This window comes from Atta cephalotes (assembly GCF_000143395.1).
Source record: "Atta cephalotes unplaced genomic scaffold scaffold00027, whole genome shotgun sequence".
Lineage (NCBI taxonomy): Eukaryota > Metazoa > Arthropoda > Insecta > Hymenoptera > Formicidae > Atta > Atta cephalotes.
Window position 1 is genome coordinate 27,717 of NW_012130091.1, and position 17,073 is coordinate 44,789.

The window sequence follows — 17,073 nt, forward strand, 5'->3', positions numbered from 1 at the left end:
AGATGTCAATCCATTTGTAATTTCCATTGTATGTAAATTGTTTTCACATGTCGCTCTTCAACGTATGGTTGAATCGACCAAGGTCTTCATTACGGAATACGTAGAATAATGGTTAATATTGTGTTTCTTCATTCTTGAAATTTCTGCACATCCAAGTTATAAAATTCCTTTCCTCTGTCAGTATGCAAATTTTTCGGACATCTTCCAATGTCTCGAATTATTTGCGATTGCCTCATTCCTGCTTGACTTTGAGCGGTTTGGCCCATGCGTGCTTATTCAGTACATCGATAACGGTGAGAATGAAGTAATAATCCCTGTTGAATCGCGTATAAGGATGCATCTCAATTACATCCGCCTGCAATAGGTCATCGTATCCGTGTACTGTGACGTGTCTTCGCAAAAAAATTTCTTCTCGCTGGAATGTGCAATTCATCAACCAGCAGATGTTTCTCAGACATTGCGGATAATTATTCGGCACTATATACTTCTCGAATCATCTTTTCAAGTTCGTTTAACATAGCCTGCATTATTTTATAAGGCAATCTTCCTCTCGATTTCATTCACACGATCTTTCAAATCTTGAACACTCTGCTGCACGTATCGTTTGCTGCGTCAGTATTATCTATGGGCGCTACTCATCGAATCTTGCGTCAAAGTCGGCTACGATTATGCAAAGAACATTATTACGCACGTAATTTCTGAGCAATCCACACCACTGATACTGCGATTCGCTTCCTCCTCCTCCAAGCGATAATTTAAACTTGTTAATTGATATCAATTGAACAACGTATGTAAAACGAGGTTAATTTAATCAGACCAACTTCACGAAGCTCTTCGATAATCGACAGAATCTCGTTGTCATGACCATTGTGACCCGTCTGACGCGAGGCTTCGAGCAATCGCAGGCGATCCACGATTTCGTTGGGATCGTCCCAATGGATATAGTCAATCTTATTATCTAGAATCATCGTATGCAATAAATTCACTCTTTTGTTTATTCCTGTTCCAACTTTTTTACCCGACATCAATGTGCTATTACATTCTTATACTTGTATCCCTTACTTACCATTACTTGATTACTCGGGCTATGACCGCGCCGATGAGCATTTATCATCAATAGAATGCTCCTGTAGATCTGTACGTCATCATCCGTAGTACAGATATTTTCGTTGGGAAATTTCATGAAAATTAACTCGTATAAGTCCGATGTTCGCATTGGGTTGACGGAAAGTTCGTGCCGATTTTAAAGGAAAATTGAAATGCAGATTTAAATTTTAGTATACATTTATTAAATTATATAGGTGCCATTCTGTTCTACATCTTTCAGGCAATTTGAAAATTTCGTCCTTCCAGAATCTCTCAGGTTTTTCAGCAAAAAACTTTTCTAAGTGATTTTTTACCTCGACCAAAGAGTCGAAACTTTTTCCAAGCTTTTTTTTAAGGGAATTTTATAATGATCGAAATAGGTGGAAATCAGAAGGCGCGAGATCTGGTGAATATGGTGGATGGAATAGAACATCCCAACCGAGCTCCAACAACTTTTGTCGAGTTATCAAACACATGAGGCCGCGCATTGTCCTGATGAAACACGACGCCCTTTCGATTCGCTATTTCTGGATGTTTTTGTTCAATTGCTGACTTCAATTCGTCTATGATAATTGGAAACAATACTTCTCTGAATTTATCGTCTCGTTGTTTGGTAAAAAAGCTCATAATACAGGATCCCTTTCCAATTCCCACCAGACACAAAGCATGACTTTCTTTGGATGAAAACCGGTTTTTGGGGTGGCTAAAGATGGTTCATTCCGCTTTCCCCAAAATCTTTTTCGTTCAACATTATTGTAAATTGATCCATTTTTCACCCCCCCGTCACTACTTGCTTCAAAAATGGTGTCTCCTCGTTGCGTTTATAGAGCGAGTCGCAAATGGAAATGCGATCCATCAGATTTTTCTCCGTTAAATCGTGGGGAACCCATATATCAAAACGGTTTATGTAGCTAAGCTTCACAAAATGCTCGTGGATGATGGATTTTGACGTATTCAACATTTCTGCTAATTTACGTGTCATATAGCGTGGGTTATTCTCGATCAGTATTTTAATCTGATCTTCATCTGTGATGGAGGGCTTACCCGGGCATTCTTGATCTTCAAGGTTAAAATCATCAGCTTTAAACCTAGCAAACCACTTCCGCACAGTTTTTTCAGCACCTTCGCCATAAATAGCGCATATCTTGTTTGCCGCTTGTGTGGCATTTTTGCCTTTCCGGTAAAAGAAAAGCATTAAATGCCTAAAATGCACTTTGTTTTCTTCCATATTCAAAAGCGTATAAAACTGACAAAAATTAACGTATCACAACCAAATTTTTTTCCAAGTATGCCTGAAGTATCGTCTTTTACGATATGTACGCATGTCATTTATTTTCAATCATTCTGATATATTCAGACCTGTCCTTACGCCATCTACCAAAAATCGGCACAAACTTTTCAGACACCCAATATCTTCTCCTATCTATAATTATATTCGTTTTTGTACGAGATAATACGTTTGTCACCAAGCATCGTTCCCTTGTTGCTAAAATAAACTCCATACACAACGTCTATGTTGATGACTTTCTTATCACTCAGGACCACTTTTAGATATTTTTATCCCAACGGACCATTTGCTTGCAGCTTTTCTTGTCCCTAGGATATTTGAAGCATGTCGAATAAATGTTACGAGCGATTCATCTGCAACCTCGAAAATTTCTTTGACAATGGGAGCGTGGTCATACGATAAATCACGCGGTTGTATTATTTCAGACGTTCAAAGTGGATGGTACGGTTTTCGATTGACTCAACATTGATTTCACAGAATGCGTGGAAATTTGTATAGGATTGTCGTATAAAAGCACTCGGTCCTTTTTTTTGGTTTCTCGTCTTCTTCGAAAAGAATGTATCAATCATAATAGGATCCTTGGAAGGTTCAATAGTATTTTCAACAATCTGTTTCGGAGGATCGATAATAGTGTCTCTCCAATGCGATATCCTCCTCCATTTTACCAATTTTCAAAGCACGGTATTTTTCGCGAATCGAATCGCTCATTTTCGCAATCTCCTTAGCTATCTTTTCTATTCGATTAATGATCTTTGTCCATGTCAACATATCGAGGTCAATTGATCATATCATGTAAAGTCATTAAATCCTTTTTTATATCGCCCATCAGTAAGCGCACTGTCCTTGTCACTAGAAATCCATATTTTTGCTGCCAACATTTATGACGCAGAAATCCTCTTAGGACATATCGGTATTCATGTGATCGTTGTACACATATTTCAGATTGGTACCATCCTGTTTTAACAGGATCAACAGATTTGCATTGTCGCATATAGGTGCTTCGGTATCTCTCGGCGTACATCTAACAGAGATAGAAGCACATCCGCGTGTCATCCCATTGTAAAGTACTCTCTTATCACGTCCTGTTTGTTGCCACGTCATCAAAAATAAAAATGAAACTCGGAAGCGCCTCGCTCGGTGGAATGACGTCGCTGTTATTGGAGAATGTAAAATAACGATTTCCTTAATCAGTGCTAACAAATTCGCCATATCGATATTTTTTAATTGCAGCGATTTCGAGTACACGTTCTCGTACGAATCGTATGCTATGCGAACTTTCCAATAGGCTTATCAACACGTTCGTCTTGCCGCAACTTTGACAGTCCGCAGACGACAGCACGTATAGATGCAGATAGCATGTCATTATGCTTGCGCATCTCTTTGGTTTACAATATTGGTTTACTTTATTCATCAAGATTCGTCATTTTGATTGTCCGCGAGTGGCACAGGAACCGCATATTTTCTCTTTCTACAAAATATTACGTGTATATTAATTATATTTCCTGAAAACGATATCGTGAGCTCTATTTATAGAGCTGTGTACAGCGAAATCGATCAGTAATCAAAATGTTCCTCGTCGTGTCAGATGATCTGTACAGTTTAACCTCAAAAGAACTGGTATATATACCGAAAATTGTACTGCGAGAGTTCAAAAATTGCATAGATCTATTGTGGGATAGATTACCTGAACATACGCGCATTTGGAAATACAACGATACCGATAAACGCGCTTCCTTTCGAATTACATATTTCAGGATATCAGTTTTATAGTCCGGGAAGGCGATTGGAGAAGCGATTGGCTAGAGGTGATCAAGGAATTAATTGGATGCTGCGTGTCGCGAGCACGACGTAGCGTATTCGTACAGCAATGAATATCATATGTATCGAGTGCAATGTAACCGCGGGTGCATACAACAACAACAGGTGCGTGCACACGATACACGAATTTTCGCTGAGCGTGCCGCCGATATAGATATCGAAAAAATTACCTTCCAATCGTTATACGGGGCATTACATATCTGATTCGCGTGGTGAACCAAAATGATCAATTGCTTGATTTTCGCGAAGACTGTTAGATTGCATATACGGCGGTACTAACGTGAGATGCTTGTGTTGAACGAACAGCCGAAACAAACGAGAGATACACCTTTTACTGGAAAGGACTACACCTGGAAAAAAACTTACTGCATTCAACGCATTGTATTCTTAAAGTCATTCGGTTTCATCATACGAAATGGCTGATAGCCTGAATATTACCGGTGAGCCGATCTTTGATGAGCATCGTTAAGATTGAGACTCACACGTACGCCAACATTACATTTGGGTATAGCGATGAGGTACGGGTACCTATACAGCAGCAGGATTTGTACACGATAGTTTTCTCCACATCGAAGGAAAATTGATGATGAAGGAGAAAAATGACCAAATGTCGACGACGCTTAGAAATAATTGCATGGTGTTCATGTTTGATGAAATTCGAACTCAATGGTGTGGAGAATGACCGCAACAGAAACGTTAGAATTATCAGTATCATCAAGAACTGTGCGTCAGTGACGTACGACAAAACTTTGATTGCCTTGAACGCAAGCTGGAACTCTAGATCCGACACTGAGGAAGGATATTTTAATTTTTGCGTGCCGCTCAACATACTGTTAGGCTTTTGCGTAGTCGTCAACGTTCACCACGAATTAATTTTGATATGATCGCGCAACGATTATAATTGCTTGGTGGAAAATCCTGTGACGGAGCCTGAGATTGAATTATTCAAAATGGCGAATGCCTCACATTCCGTTAAACAAGATTAATAAATTATCAATGCTGCGAGCATTGGAAAATGGTCGTTATCTAAGCTTGAGAAATCTGTACGAGTATCTTCAGTTACAGAATACGACCAAGTATTCATAGACAGTCAAAATGGCGATTCATGGACTGTCAAACGATTGTCTCAACCTGAGAAGCCGCGATATGTTATCTTTGCTCTGCAGACCGGTCGAAAGAATGTCACGAGATGTGCGTGTCCGATGATTGTAATTTGAGTAACATGAAAGTGTTACTAAATTCAGAATTTTATCCGTACAACAATTTAAATCTGGATTTTGATAAAAAGAGATAGGCTGTCCTATTGATATGTACATGCGTTTTCGTAAAGCATATTATGGAATCAACTGCTTCGAAACACTGCTCAACGTGCTCTGGGCTTTATCGGGCCTTTTGCGGGCATTGATTGCTCGTGTCAAAACGAATCCGTCAAGAGCACCATTGTAAATGCACGCATAGAATTTGACTGCAAGGAAAATTTGCTTGCCAATACTACCGCCTATTGCCTCATCACGATCGTGTAATCGAGTATTGTTCGTTGTCCAACGTAGAGCGCAAGATTATTAAAATTGTAAGGTCAGCAAGTATTTAGAACTTTAAAAGAAAGAGAAAATCGGGATGAAACACAGTCTTGAAGAATTGCTCATCATACCAACATTTATGGATCTGCAAGGATTCGTCGTTAACAAGAAATTTATCGTTAAAGAAGTAGGGGACTGAAATAGGGGACCGTTCTCACACATTACATTTTTATGTGACTCCTGTGTCATAGAAATTTTGACAAGATCCGATAGGTCTGGCGCTTCCTGATTGAATGCTTATCACTATGAATTGCAATAGGAGAATGAGATGGTCTCAGCGAGGCGGAACGCCTAAATGGCTGCAGTATTTGAAGATGATGCTATCGTGTACATCAAGGAACATGAGAAACGAATATGGTGGTGAAATTTGCTTCTAGACGAGCGAGAACGTATGTGCATCGAGACCTTGGATGTAGTTTACGAAGACTGGAATCTTTAACTAATCTGGATGATTAATACTATATGATGTGAAAAACAAAGAATTGTGCAAAATGTATTGTATTTAAAATATTTAACCGGTGGTTGCGACGCCAGGAAGATTTTTAAATAACAATATGTTATCTAGCATTAATATATTTTTATTTCCGCTACCCTGATCAGTAGACGTAAATAAATAAATATATATATATATATATATATATTAGGTGTACAACTTTGCATCCGCCATTTTCCTATAGATGGCTTTAGCGGTAAGTGATGGTCGAAATAAATCATAGACGTCATACAAATTTGGGCATCTGTCAACATAACCCCATAGAAACATTAGTCGATTTGTGTCTGCATCATAAAGTTATTCTCGATTGAAAATGTCAGTTTACGAGCCAAATTCTCATCATTTGCGGGAGGTTTTAATTTTTTGCTTCAATATGAAGAAATCTGCGGCTGAGGCTCATCGAATGCTCTCAAATACTTATGGTGAGGCCGCTATTAGTGAAAGAACGTGTCGTGAGTTCAACGCCTCAAAGCCATGGGAATGATTCAGAAGCAAGGAAATTGGGTGCCGTACGAATTGAAGCCGAGAGATGTTGAACGGCATTTGTTTGCTTGTGAACAGCTGCTTGAAAGGCAAAGACGGAAGGGATTTCTGCATCGCATTGTGACGGAAAATGGGTTCATTATGATAATCCCAAGCGCAGAAAATCATGGGGAGTTCCCGGCCATGCTTTCACGTCGACGGCCAAACCGAATATTCACGGCTCCAAGGTCATGTATTTGGTGGGACCAGCTCGGCGTAGTGTATTATGAACTGTTAAAACCGACTGAAACAATCACAGGCGATCGGTATCGAACGCAATTGATGCGTTTGAGCCGAGCATTGAAAGACAAACGGCCGCAATACAACGAGAGACACGATAAAGTGATTTTGCAGCATGACAATGCTCGACTCCATGTTGCGAAAGTGGTCAAGACATACTTGGAAATGTTGAAATGGGAAGTCCTATCCTACCCGCCGTATTCTGCAGACGTTGCTCCCTCTGATTATCACTTGTTTCGATCAATGGCAACGGCCTGGCTGACCAGCACTTCCGGACTTATGAAGAAGTAAAAAATTGGATCGATTCGTGGATAGCCTCAAAAGATGACCAGTTTTTTCGACGCGGGATTCGTACCCGAAAGATGGGAGAAAATAGTGGCCAGCGATGGACAATACTTTGAATCATAAATGTATAACCAGTTTGTTACAATAAAGCCTCGAATTTCAGAAAAAAAACGGCGGAAACAAAGTTGTACACCTAATACTTCTAATAATATCTTATCGCTATCTCCATTCTTAGATGAAAGCGGACTAATGCGAGTTGGCGGGAGGTTAAAAAATTCGAATCTCGCGTTCAATGCGTGCCTATTCTCCTGCCACGCAAACACGTATTAACTCAGCATATTAGAGCGTGAGCATAGACTCGAAACTTACACGCGGGTTTGCAAGCCACGATGGCTTTCGTGCGTCAACGCTTTTGGCCGCTATCATTGCGATCCACGGTACGTGGAATAATACAAAAATGTAACTGTTTTAAGGCCAAACCTAATCAATCAGAGGCCTTAATGGGCTCATTACCGGTCAGCCGTGTTAACATATCTTTCTCTCACTGCGGCGTAGACTCACTATGCCGGGCCGCTCTTGTTACGTGAGGGAAAGCGTCGAAATCACAAAGCGTACGTTTCACTTTTTATGTGCTTCGCCACGAAGGCGGTCCATCTAGAGTTAGTAAGTGATCTTACGTCCGAAGCCTTTATTACTGCTTTTAAGCGATTCATTTCGCGTAGGGGTAAATCCACGCACATATATTCAGACAACGGGACCATTTTCGTGGGCGCGCATAAATAAATTCAAGAATTATACGTGTACAATGATCCACAAGTCCAGTCCGAGATTAAAATTTTTTTCGCGAATTAGAAATTTCTTAGAGCTTCATCCTACCTAATGCATCTTACTTTGGAGGTTTATAGGAGGCAGCCGTAAAATCTGCAAAACACCATTCGGATCGTGGGTAAGGCTCATTTGACTTTTGAAGAAATGCAAACGACCTTCTGTGAAATTGAGGCGATCCTCCATTCGTGTCCCCTCTTATCATTAAGCGCCGACCCTAACGACCTAGCGTATCTAAATCCGGAACATTTCTTGGTTGGCACGTCTTTGAATAGTCTTCCTTGCGTTGATTTGAGCGACATCAACAAAAATAGGCTACTGCGGTGGCAACGCGTAGAGCAAATCCGGCAGCATTTTTGGCGCAGGTGGAATAATGAATATCTTCACTCTTTACAAGCCCGAACCAAATGGATGGCTAATAAGGGAACTCAACTGTCAACTAATCAACTTGTGCTCATAAGGCAACCGAACCTAGTTCCGCTTCAGTGGGCAATGGGGCGGGTCCTGGAGGTCCTTCATCCTGGTTCCGACGGCATTGCTCGCATTGCAATTGTCAAGACTGCCAAGAGTTCCTACGTGAGGTCACTGTCTAAACTATCAATATTATCAATTTAAGCCTAGTCTATGCGTTATCAAACATTTAAGTGTCTTTAGCTATTACCTTCTGATTATATTGTATCTCGTGTAAACTTCTTTTTACCTTCAAATAAGAATGATTTATTATATTGTTTCTCACTTATTATATTGCTTGCATACTTAGATGTTAATCTGTCTTGATCTTCAGTGCAATGACTAAATATGATATTAAATCATATTAGAGCAATTAGCGTTTTATGTTACATTAACGAACTCATGCTTGTACGTCACATTGAAAGTCAACCCTTTCAAGGCAGGCGGCGTGTTCGGTATCCTTATCGTTCACGACGTCTAGTTATATCGTCTAATCGCATCGATGAAAAATCGATCAATCCACGAGATGTCGATTGCTAACGACGCATGCGTCACGCGTAATCGATCGAAAAAATATCAGATCATCATGGCCGCTCTATCTGTTTCATCGATTACACGCGTCTCATCTCGGAAAAGTATCGCCGTGCTGCCGATAAGATCTTTTCCGTATCCACTGTAAACTTCGCCCACTTTTGAGGCCTATTCAATAAAAATTTGGAAAGCAGAGAAGATCTCATTTTTTTCGATCAAGTGCCCTCGAAACATTAATACCGCTCGGACAGTGATCGCCTGACCGCGCCATTACGAGTTCATCGTGCGCGCAGTAAGATCGCCAACAAACTTTTTTTTGTTAACCACTATTTAATAAACAACGAGCGACGGCTAAAATTTGTTCAAATATTCGGGGGCATAACCTTGACAACATACGTCAAGGTTATTAGAGAATAATAGTCCCTTATACTACATAATTATTTATTTTGACCAAATATGTTTCTTCGCTTATGGTATTTGTTTTTTCATAATTTTGTTATATAAAAGAAGAACCATCGAAGAGAATGATACATGGACGATAAATTACAAGAAATTACAAGAAATACTTAAAATGATAGCTTTAGTAACATGACAGAGCTTACATAATTTTCCATTAGCACATAATTTTCCTTAAGCGTTATAGTTATTAAACTTCATTAGAAGAAATAATTACAAAATGCTTAAATATGGTTTCATAATTGCTTACGCTACTGAATACATGCAGTCTCATTTACTTATGTATTATTCAACTACTTATATTTATAAGATTCTTCTTATTTAAAATTTGATTTATTCATATTGGACTAACAATCTTCATATTGTTTATCCCTTTGAAACATGACATTCTCTTCTAGTTATTAGTTATTGCGAAGAATATTATTTTGACCTCGGTACTTTAAAAATACCTGCTAGTCTGAAGACACTTGCCTGGCAAAAAGGAAATACCGATTTGATTCCCGCCAAAGTAATATTTCTCGTAATAAATTATTCATAGTTTTTAGATTTCATCAACATATGACAATTAATATTCTTGTTAAAAAATACTTATTAGCATAAAAAAATTATTAAATTGCTTGTATAATTTAATAAATAATATTACCATTCTGGTTCTGCTCATAAAGGCGTTTTATATTCGGAAAACTATTTCGGCAATATGCAGAATGTATATAAATCCATACAAGAAATATATATTTAAGATCCGCTTCGACCAAATATAGGGTTCTTATTTAAAATATGATTTATATACTTATATTTACATGTTAAATAAATCAAATACAGAATCAAATTTCATAAAAAGAATTGGATTAGATAACGAGTATTAAAATAATGTTCCTTTCATTGTTTTAAAAAACCGATGTCACCTGTCATGTTCCCCAATTCGCTAAACATTTGATCAAGATGCTGGAAAAAGCAAATATGAAATGTATGCAAGATATCGAAATTTTTAAAAACTTGCCGTTCATAAATTCGAAAATACTTGTGATTTTCTTATATTTTACAATACAAAAACTTAAATATCACAGTAAAAGAAATCATAGAGAAGTTTTAAAAATGTATTTAAAAAAGGAAGAATAGAACTTCAAATTGATGTTTTGTCTTTATATTTTGTTCCTAAATTACATAAAATTGAAAATTTATTTTTTTCAATACTTTTGTTACTTTTTGAAGTACTCTACTTAGATCATCACAAACAACATCATCGCATAAAATTTAACAGGTAAGCATTTTAAAGTAACTTTCTAAATTTTTAAACTTAAAAAACTTTTTAAAAAAAATTGCTACAATGCTTTATCGCAAAGATATCGAATTTTTTATTATGTAAAGTTTTATTGCGTAAAAACTTAATTTTTTTTAATGACTTGATTCCATATAATGGAAAACTTTTCAAAAATCTTTTTCCATCATCAACATATTTTATAAAACTGAATCGAAATTTTATAAACTAAAAATTCGATATTTTTGTAAAAAGTAATTGTAGCAATATTTTTCAAAAAGCATTTTAAAAGTTTAGAAAGTCTATTTTGAAATTGTCTATTAAATTTTATCCAATGATTTTTCATCCAGATAGAATGTTTTAAAGAATAACAAAAATATTCAATTTTATATAAATTATCAATTTTCAATTTTATAATTTAGGAAGATAATATCATACAACAAATTCGATTGGACACACTAGTACATATTAAAGCCGTTATATACCGATTCAATCTAAAAGTAAAATGTAAATATTTTTTAAAATTAATATAATAAAAATAGGGCTACGAGAGCTAAGCAAGATTTTAGTGCTGAGTTATCATAAAACAAAGTTTTGTTTCAATATACATTTCGACACTAATTGGGTCATTTTTAATGTTAAAATTGATATTGGGAGTACAAATTAATTCGGTCCGTTTCCCTAAAGATAGCTCCAGCTGTTGTGAATGGTTCATAGTAACAGCTGATTTTGGTGCTTTCAGAGAGATTAAACATCTGCTAATAATATTCAGTTTATATCGCTTTCACAAAGTTTCATTCAAAAACCTTGATTTTTACTGTGTTTAAAATGTCGAATTTTGTGTTAACCAAGTAGCATTTGCGGGAGATTTTGATTTTCTGCTTTAATTGGAAGAAAAGTGCGGCTGAAGTCCGAATGCTTGTCGAAGTTTATAATGACACTGCTCCAACTGATAAATCATGTAGGGAATGGTTTCGACGTTTCAAGGATGGAGATTTCAGCGTTGAAGACAAACCTCGCTCTGGACAACCAAAAAAATTCGAAGATAAAGAATTAGAGGCATTACTCGAAGAAGATCAGAGTCAAACGCAAGAGGAGCTTGCAGAATCATTGGGTTGGTTACATGGTAACTCAACAAGCAGTTTCTGTACGATTGAGAGCCATGGGAATGATTCAAAAACAAGGAAATTGGCCTTATGAATTGAAACCGAGAGAAAGTTGAAAGGCGATTTTTCACTTGCGAACAGCTGATTCAAAGACAACAGAGAAAAGGTTTTTTGCATCGGATTGTGATTGGAGATGAGAAGTGGATATTCTACGACAACCTCAAGAAGAAAAAATACTACGCTAAGCCCGGTCAATCGTGTTGCTATCGATCTCAACACTACGAACATTCATGGTTCGAAAATCATAATCTGTATCTGGTGGGACCAAAAGGGTCTTGTTTACTATGAGTTGCTGAAACCTGACGATTCCATTAGGGATGATCGGCTACAATTGATTCATTTGAGCCGTGCTTTGCGAGAAAAACGGTCGGAATATGAATAAAGACATGATAAAGTTATTCTTCTTCATGACAACGTTCAACCTCATGTCGTTAAAGTCGTAAAAAAATATTTTGAAACGCTCAAATGGGATTTACCGCACCCGTATTTTCCGGACATTGCTCCTTCTGATTATTGGTTGTTCCGAAGGATGCAGCAAGTCACCAGTTCACTTCTTTCGAAAATTGGCTCCAAAATTGGATCGCCTCGAAAAACGAGTCATTTTTTCGAGATGGAATTCGAAAATTGCCTGAGAGATGGGAAAAAGTAATAGGCAGCGATGGACAATACTTTAATTGTTCATTCATTTTATTTTGAAATAAATGCACAAAAAAACGGACCAAACTAATTTGTACTCCCAATATAATATAAAAATCAAATAATCATTCGAATAACAATCTTAAAACAATACATATAACCTAATCTAAAAACTAATATAAAAGATTAAACGTGATGTATGTACATCAATCATTGTAGAAGGTTATGCAAATTTAGTAATATGAAAATGAGGAAACGATAAAGCAATATTACTCGATATGAAACCGATAATAATACATAATAAATGGCTTTAAATATGAAGCGCTACTACGGTCTGAAAGTTAAGATGTTGAACTATTATATATATTCATTTAAATGAATTATTTTCAGAAATTATAATTGCGTGCCGATATGGACTTTCAATGCAATCAATCTGAAATATTAATAATTCCCCCAAATTAACCAAATTTAATCTTCAAAAACTGTGATAATTAATATTTTATTTATTACAAAACTGTAATAAACCAAGTTATATTATATTTGTCCAATTATTTATATTAATAATAAGAAATTGATCGATATATGGGTGTATTATTTAATGTTTATTATTTAATGTTTATGCTAATGTTTATTATTTAAATTATTCATTATTAATTTTGATTGTTATTTTAACAATTATAGATTATATATTTATATTTATATTTATATTTATATTTATATGGGGTGATTTTCTAATTCTTTATATTCATTAATGGGAGCTGTGCAGGCTATTTCTCTTTATTACAGTTTTTTAAGATTAAATTTGGGAGGATTAATAATAGATTGATTGCGTTGAAAGTCCGACAATATATCGGCAATTATAATTTCTGAAATTAATTCATTTAAATGAATATATATAACAACTCAACATCTTAACATTCAGACCGTAGTGGCGCTTTGTATTTAAATTAAATGTATCTAACATAAACGTCTTATTTTCAATCTTATTATTGTACATAATAAATGTTTGGAGGTTGTCAATAGTTTTTGTACAGTGGTTTTTAACCAAGCGCAGTCGCAAAAGCTGTAATTACAAAGAATTGGACAACCACTGACCAACATAATGTTTAGTCTAAAATTACAAATACAAGATATCGTAAAAATATTATAATAATTTAACAAAATAAAAAAAAAACTATAAATGTGTGTCGTGTAATAAAAACCAACATTCAAGAGAAACAATTATCAAATTAATTTTCAAATTGTAAATCTACTACTATATAGTTATAAAATTATAAAATTGATTATGGAGCGACAGTTATAAACTCAAATTCAAATCTATAAGTCAATCTATACAGTTGTATCAATCTATCAGTTACACAATTACAATTCACATCCACAAATTAACATATTCGCAAAGACGATTAAAAATACAATCTAACAGTCAGAATATAAAATAAAATAAAAAAATATCTGATAGTTGATAGTGAAATATTTAAGAGCAACATTGAATCAAATGAAAAATTGAAATGTTCTGATAAGAAGAACTCAGATCTCTCGAAAAGATAAATTATTTCTGATACTGTGTAAGGCAAGCGAGTGAACCTGTGATAATGGAAGAATGAAAAGAAGAGGTATTAGGAAGAGGATAGCGATTGGAGTACAGATAAGTACATGCCGGATAAGGACTCTGTATCAGTATGCTTATTTAAACCATGTGTCTATCTTTTTATATGCATCATTTCTGATATTAATCTTTTATTGTAAGAAAGTTTTATATCTAATATTTTAACTTCTTTCTAATCAAAATTATGAATAAATTTGATCCAGTCTGAAATGACCGAAAGAGAATCTGTTTTTTTATTGATATCTGAAGAATGTGTTCATGCACACTTATATATAGGCACCTTTTCGTTTGGCCGACATAACTCGCATCACAATCCAGATATGAGACCTTATAAACGATTTTGGTGTACTAAAGAATCTAAGCGATCTTTGCCTACTTTAATAAATTTATTTAAAGGGTTTGAAATAGTAAAGGCTGTTTTTAAATTAATATTTAAATACGCTGGTAAAAAACTTTCTGAAACTGATCTTGTACGCGGTACTGTAAAAAATATTCATTCTTAATTTTATATTTATTAGTGATAGGATTGTTATAAATATGAAAATGGAATTTCAATATTGTTGTAATTGCTGCAAAAATAAACGCAAGTGGGTAGCTATAATCCAACAAGATTTCAATAGTCTATTAAATTTTTTTTAATGATAACGAGGAAAAAACTATTTTATCAACCATTCCAAACTATATTCATCTTTTATGACTAATAGGATGGTGAGAAAATTTAGAAATCTTCCCAAAATGATGGTTTGCAATATTGGTCGAATGTAATTCTGTTATTATTTAAAATTAGAGAAACATCCAAAAAACTAATTTAATTACCAACCATAATAAACTGTCGTGCATGTAATGAATTAAAAACTAATAAAATTTTATTTAAACATTCAAATGGAGCAGCAAAAAGGATGCCGTCAACATATCTATAGTACATCGGTAATCATATAGAGAGTCTATCTAAAGCTTGTTCTTCAAAGTCTTTTAAGACAATGTTAGCTATTAACAAAAGAAATACGAGGACAAGTTAATAAGTTTTTAGAAAAACATAGTAAAACACATTTTTTTTTATTGATTCATTTTTATTTCTCAACATAGTCTCCTTTCAATTCGATACACTTGATCCAACGATTCTCCAACTTTTTCAAGCCATCCGAATAATATGATTCGTTCAATTCAAAATAAACCTCTGTTTTGGCGATGAGCTGCTCTCTGGTGGTGAATCTCTTTCCTCCAAACTATTTCTTCAGGAAACAGGAAATAGTTGCAGAGGGCTAAATCTGGCGAATATGCTAGAATATGGGGAAGCAATTCGTAGCAGAATTCGTTGAATTTGGCCATCGGTGCCAGGCGCGTATAAATTCGTGCATTGTCTTGATGAAAGAGCCTTTCTTCTTCGCCAAATGGGGAACGTTTTTTCTTTAAAAAGTTGTCCAATAAGGCTGTGTATCGCCATTGATTGTTTGCTTCGACGGAAGATAATCGATATGAATTATACCGCGTGCATCCCAAAAAAAACTGTGGCCGATCATCTTTCCGACTTTACAGTTTTCATCTTTTTCGGAGCTGATGAAGTTCATTGTTTTGATTGTTCCTTCTCGGGTGTGAAATAATGGATCCATATTTCGTCCACAGTAATGAATCGACGCAAAAATTCATCTGGATTGAATTGAAACATCTTCAAACATTGTTTTGAAATCGCACTTATGGTCCACAGTGAGCAAACGCAGCATCTTGCCGATAGCTTTTTTATACCCAATTGTTCGTGCAAAATTGAAATCACTGTGCCATATGCCTGTGGCCTCAATAAGCTCACGCACTTTCATTCGTCGAATAGTCAAAACAATATCATGGACTTTATCGATAATTTCTGGCATAGTTTCAATTGAACGTCCCGAACGAGGTACATTACATGTGGATCTATGATCGTGTTTAAATTCATTCACCCAATTGTATACAGTCGCAAACATTAGTGCAGATGTGCTATGAATATTATCTAACTCGTTTTTTTTTTCGGCGTTAAATCTTTCACATGTAGATGTTTGATCACTGCACGAAATTCGTTTTTTTCCATTTTGCAAAAAATACAAAGGTTGTTTGCTTTAATCGTCTATAGAAATGCAACCATAAATTCCGCTCAAAATTTGATAGTAAAATTTGATCAGCTGAGATGCTTGTCAAAAAGTAATGTGACATGACACTGCGAGTGCCCTCTAACAGATTTTCTAAGAACTTATTGACTTGTCCTCATATCAAAACTGTCCGGAACCGATTTGATTCTCCATGAAATATATTGTAAAACACGAAAATCTAAGAGATACGTATTTTTTATACGTGCGCTAACTCATGTTTAAGGGGTGAAACTCCTTTAAAAAAAATATATTTTTCTTCCGAGTCGAATATCGTCGGGAGTATAGAAGATAGAAAAAAATTTTTTAATAAAAGTTATATGATGTGATTTTAAGAGTACTTTAAAATTATAAAGAAAAAAAAAATTTTATTTTTTTGTTTAACAAAATATCCCCACCATCCGTAATTTTCTTAAATTTTTAATCTTTTTTTTACCAAATAAAAGGTTATTTTTTTACAAATTCAACCATGTATAATAAAGTTACAATACAATCATTTTCGAGAATTAATTATTAATGCTTCCGTATGTACGCTATCCATACTCATATGCGAAAGTAATTAATCGTCGAAATAATAAGATATAAGAAAAGATGTAAATAAAATTAAGTAAAATTTGTATAGTTTTTTACATGTGTATTTAGATTTTGTAAATATATAATATTTTTAAGATACATATATATATATATATATATATATATATATATATATTAGTACT

General features: G+C 35.2%; 2 protein-coding genes across 2 annotated transcripts in view; both read right to left on the reverse strand.

Annotated features, from left to right (window-relative positions):
* Positions 1-1,473: 1,473 nt before the first annotated feature.
* On the reverse strand, positions 1,474-3,750 carry LOC105620570 (histone-lysine N-methyltransferase SETMAR-like). Its single transcript, XM_012202063.1, has 3 exons — positions 3,650-3,750; positions 1,863-2,288; positions 1,474-1,675 (listed from the first exon to the last, which is right to left on the reverse strand). Exons 1-3 carry the CDS (start codon positions 3,748-3,750, stop codon positions 1,474-1,476), a joined length of 729 nt encoding a protein of 242 aa, XP_012057453.1.
* Positions 3,751-10,453: 6,703 nt separating this feature from the next.
* LOC105620571 (protein PFC0760c-like) overlaps positions 10,454-17,073 on the reverse strand; it is a 22,673-nt gene continuing 16,053 nt past the window's right edge. Inside the window, 1 exon segment of the mRNA XM_012202064.1 lies at positions 10,454-10,519. Within this exon segment, the coding sequence (XP_012057454.1) occupies positions 10,454-10,519 (66 nt within the window).

Excerpts from the sequence above, each read along its gene's own strand:
- LOC105620570 (XM_012202063.1), bottom strand. The coding sequence starts at position 3,750 with ATGCGCAAGCATAATGACATGCTATCTGCATCTATACGTGCTGTCGTC. Across the intron at positions 2,289-3,649 it reads GTTGATAAGCCTATTGGAAA|GCATTTAATGCTTTTCTTTT; the intron begins GTTCGCATAGCA and ends AGTGCATTTTAG. Across the intron at positions 1,676-1,862 it reads AAGCAAGTAGTGACGGGGGG|AGAAGTATTGTTTCCAATTA; the intron begins GTGAAAAATGGA and ends CGATAAATTCAG.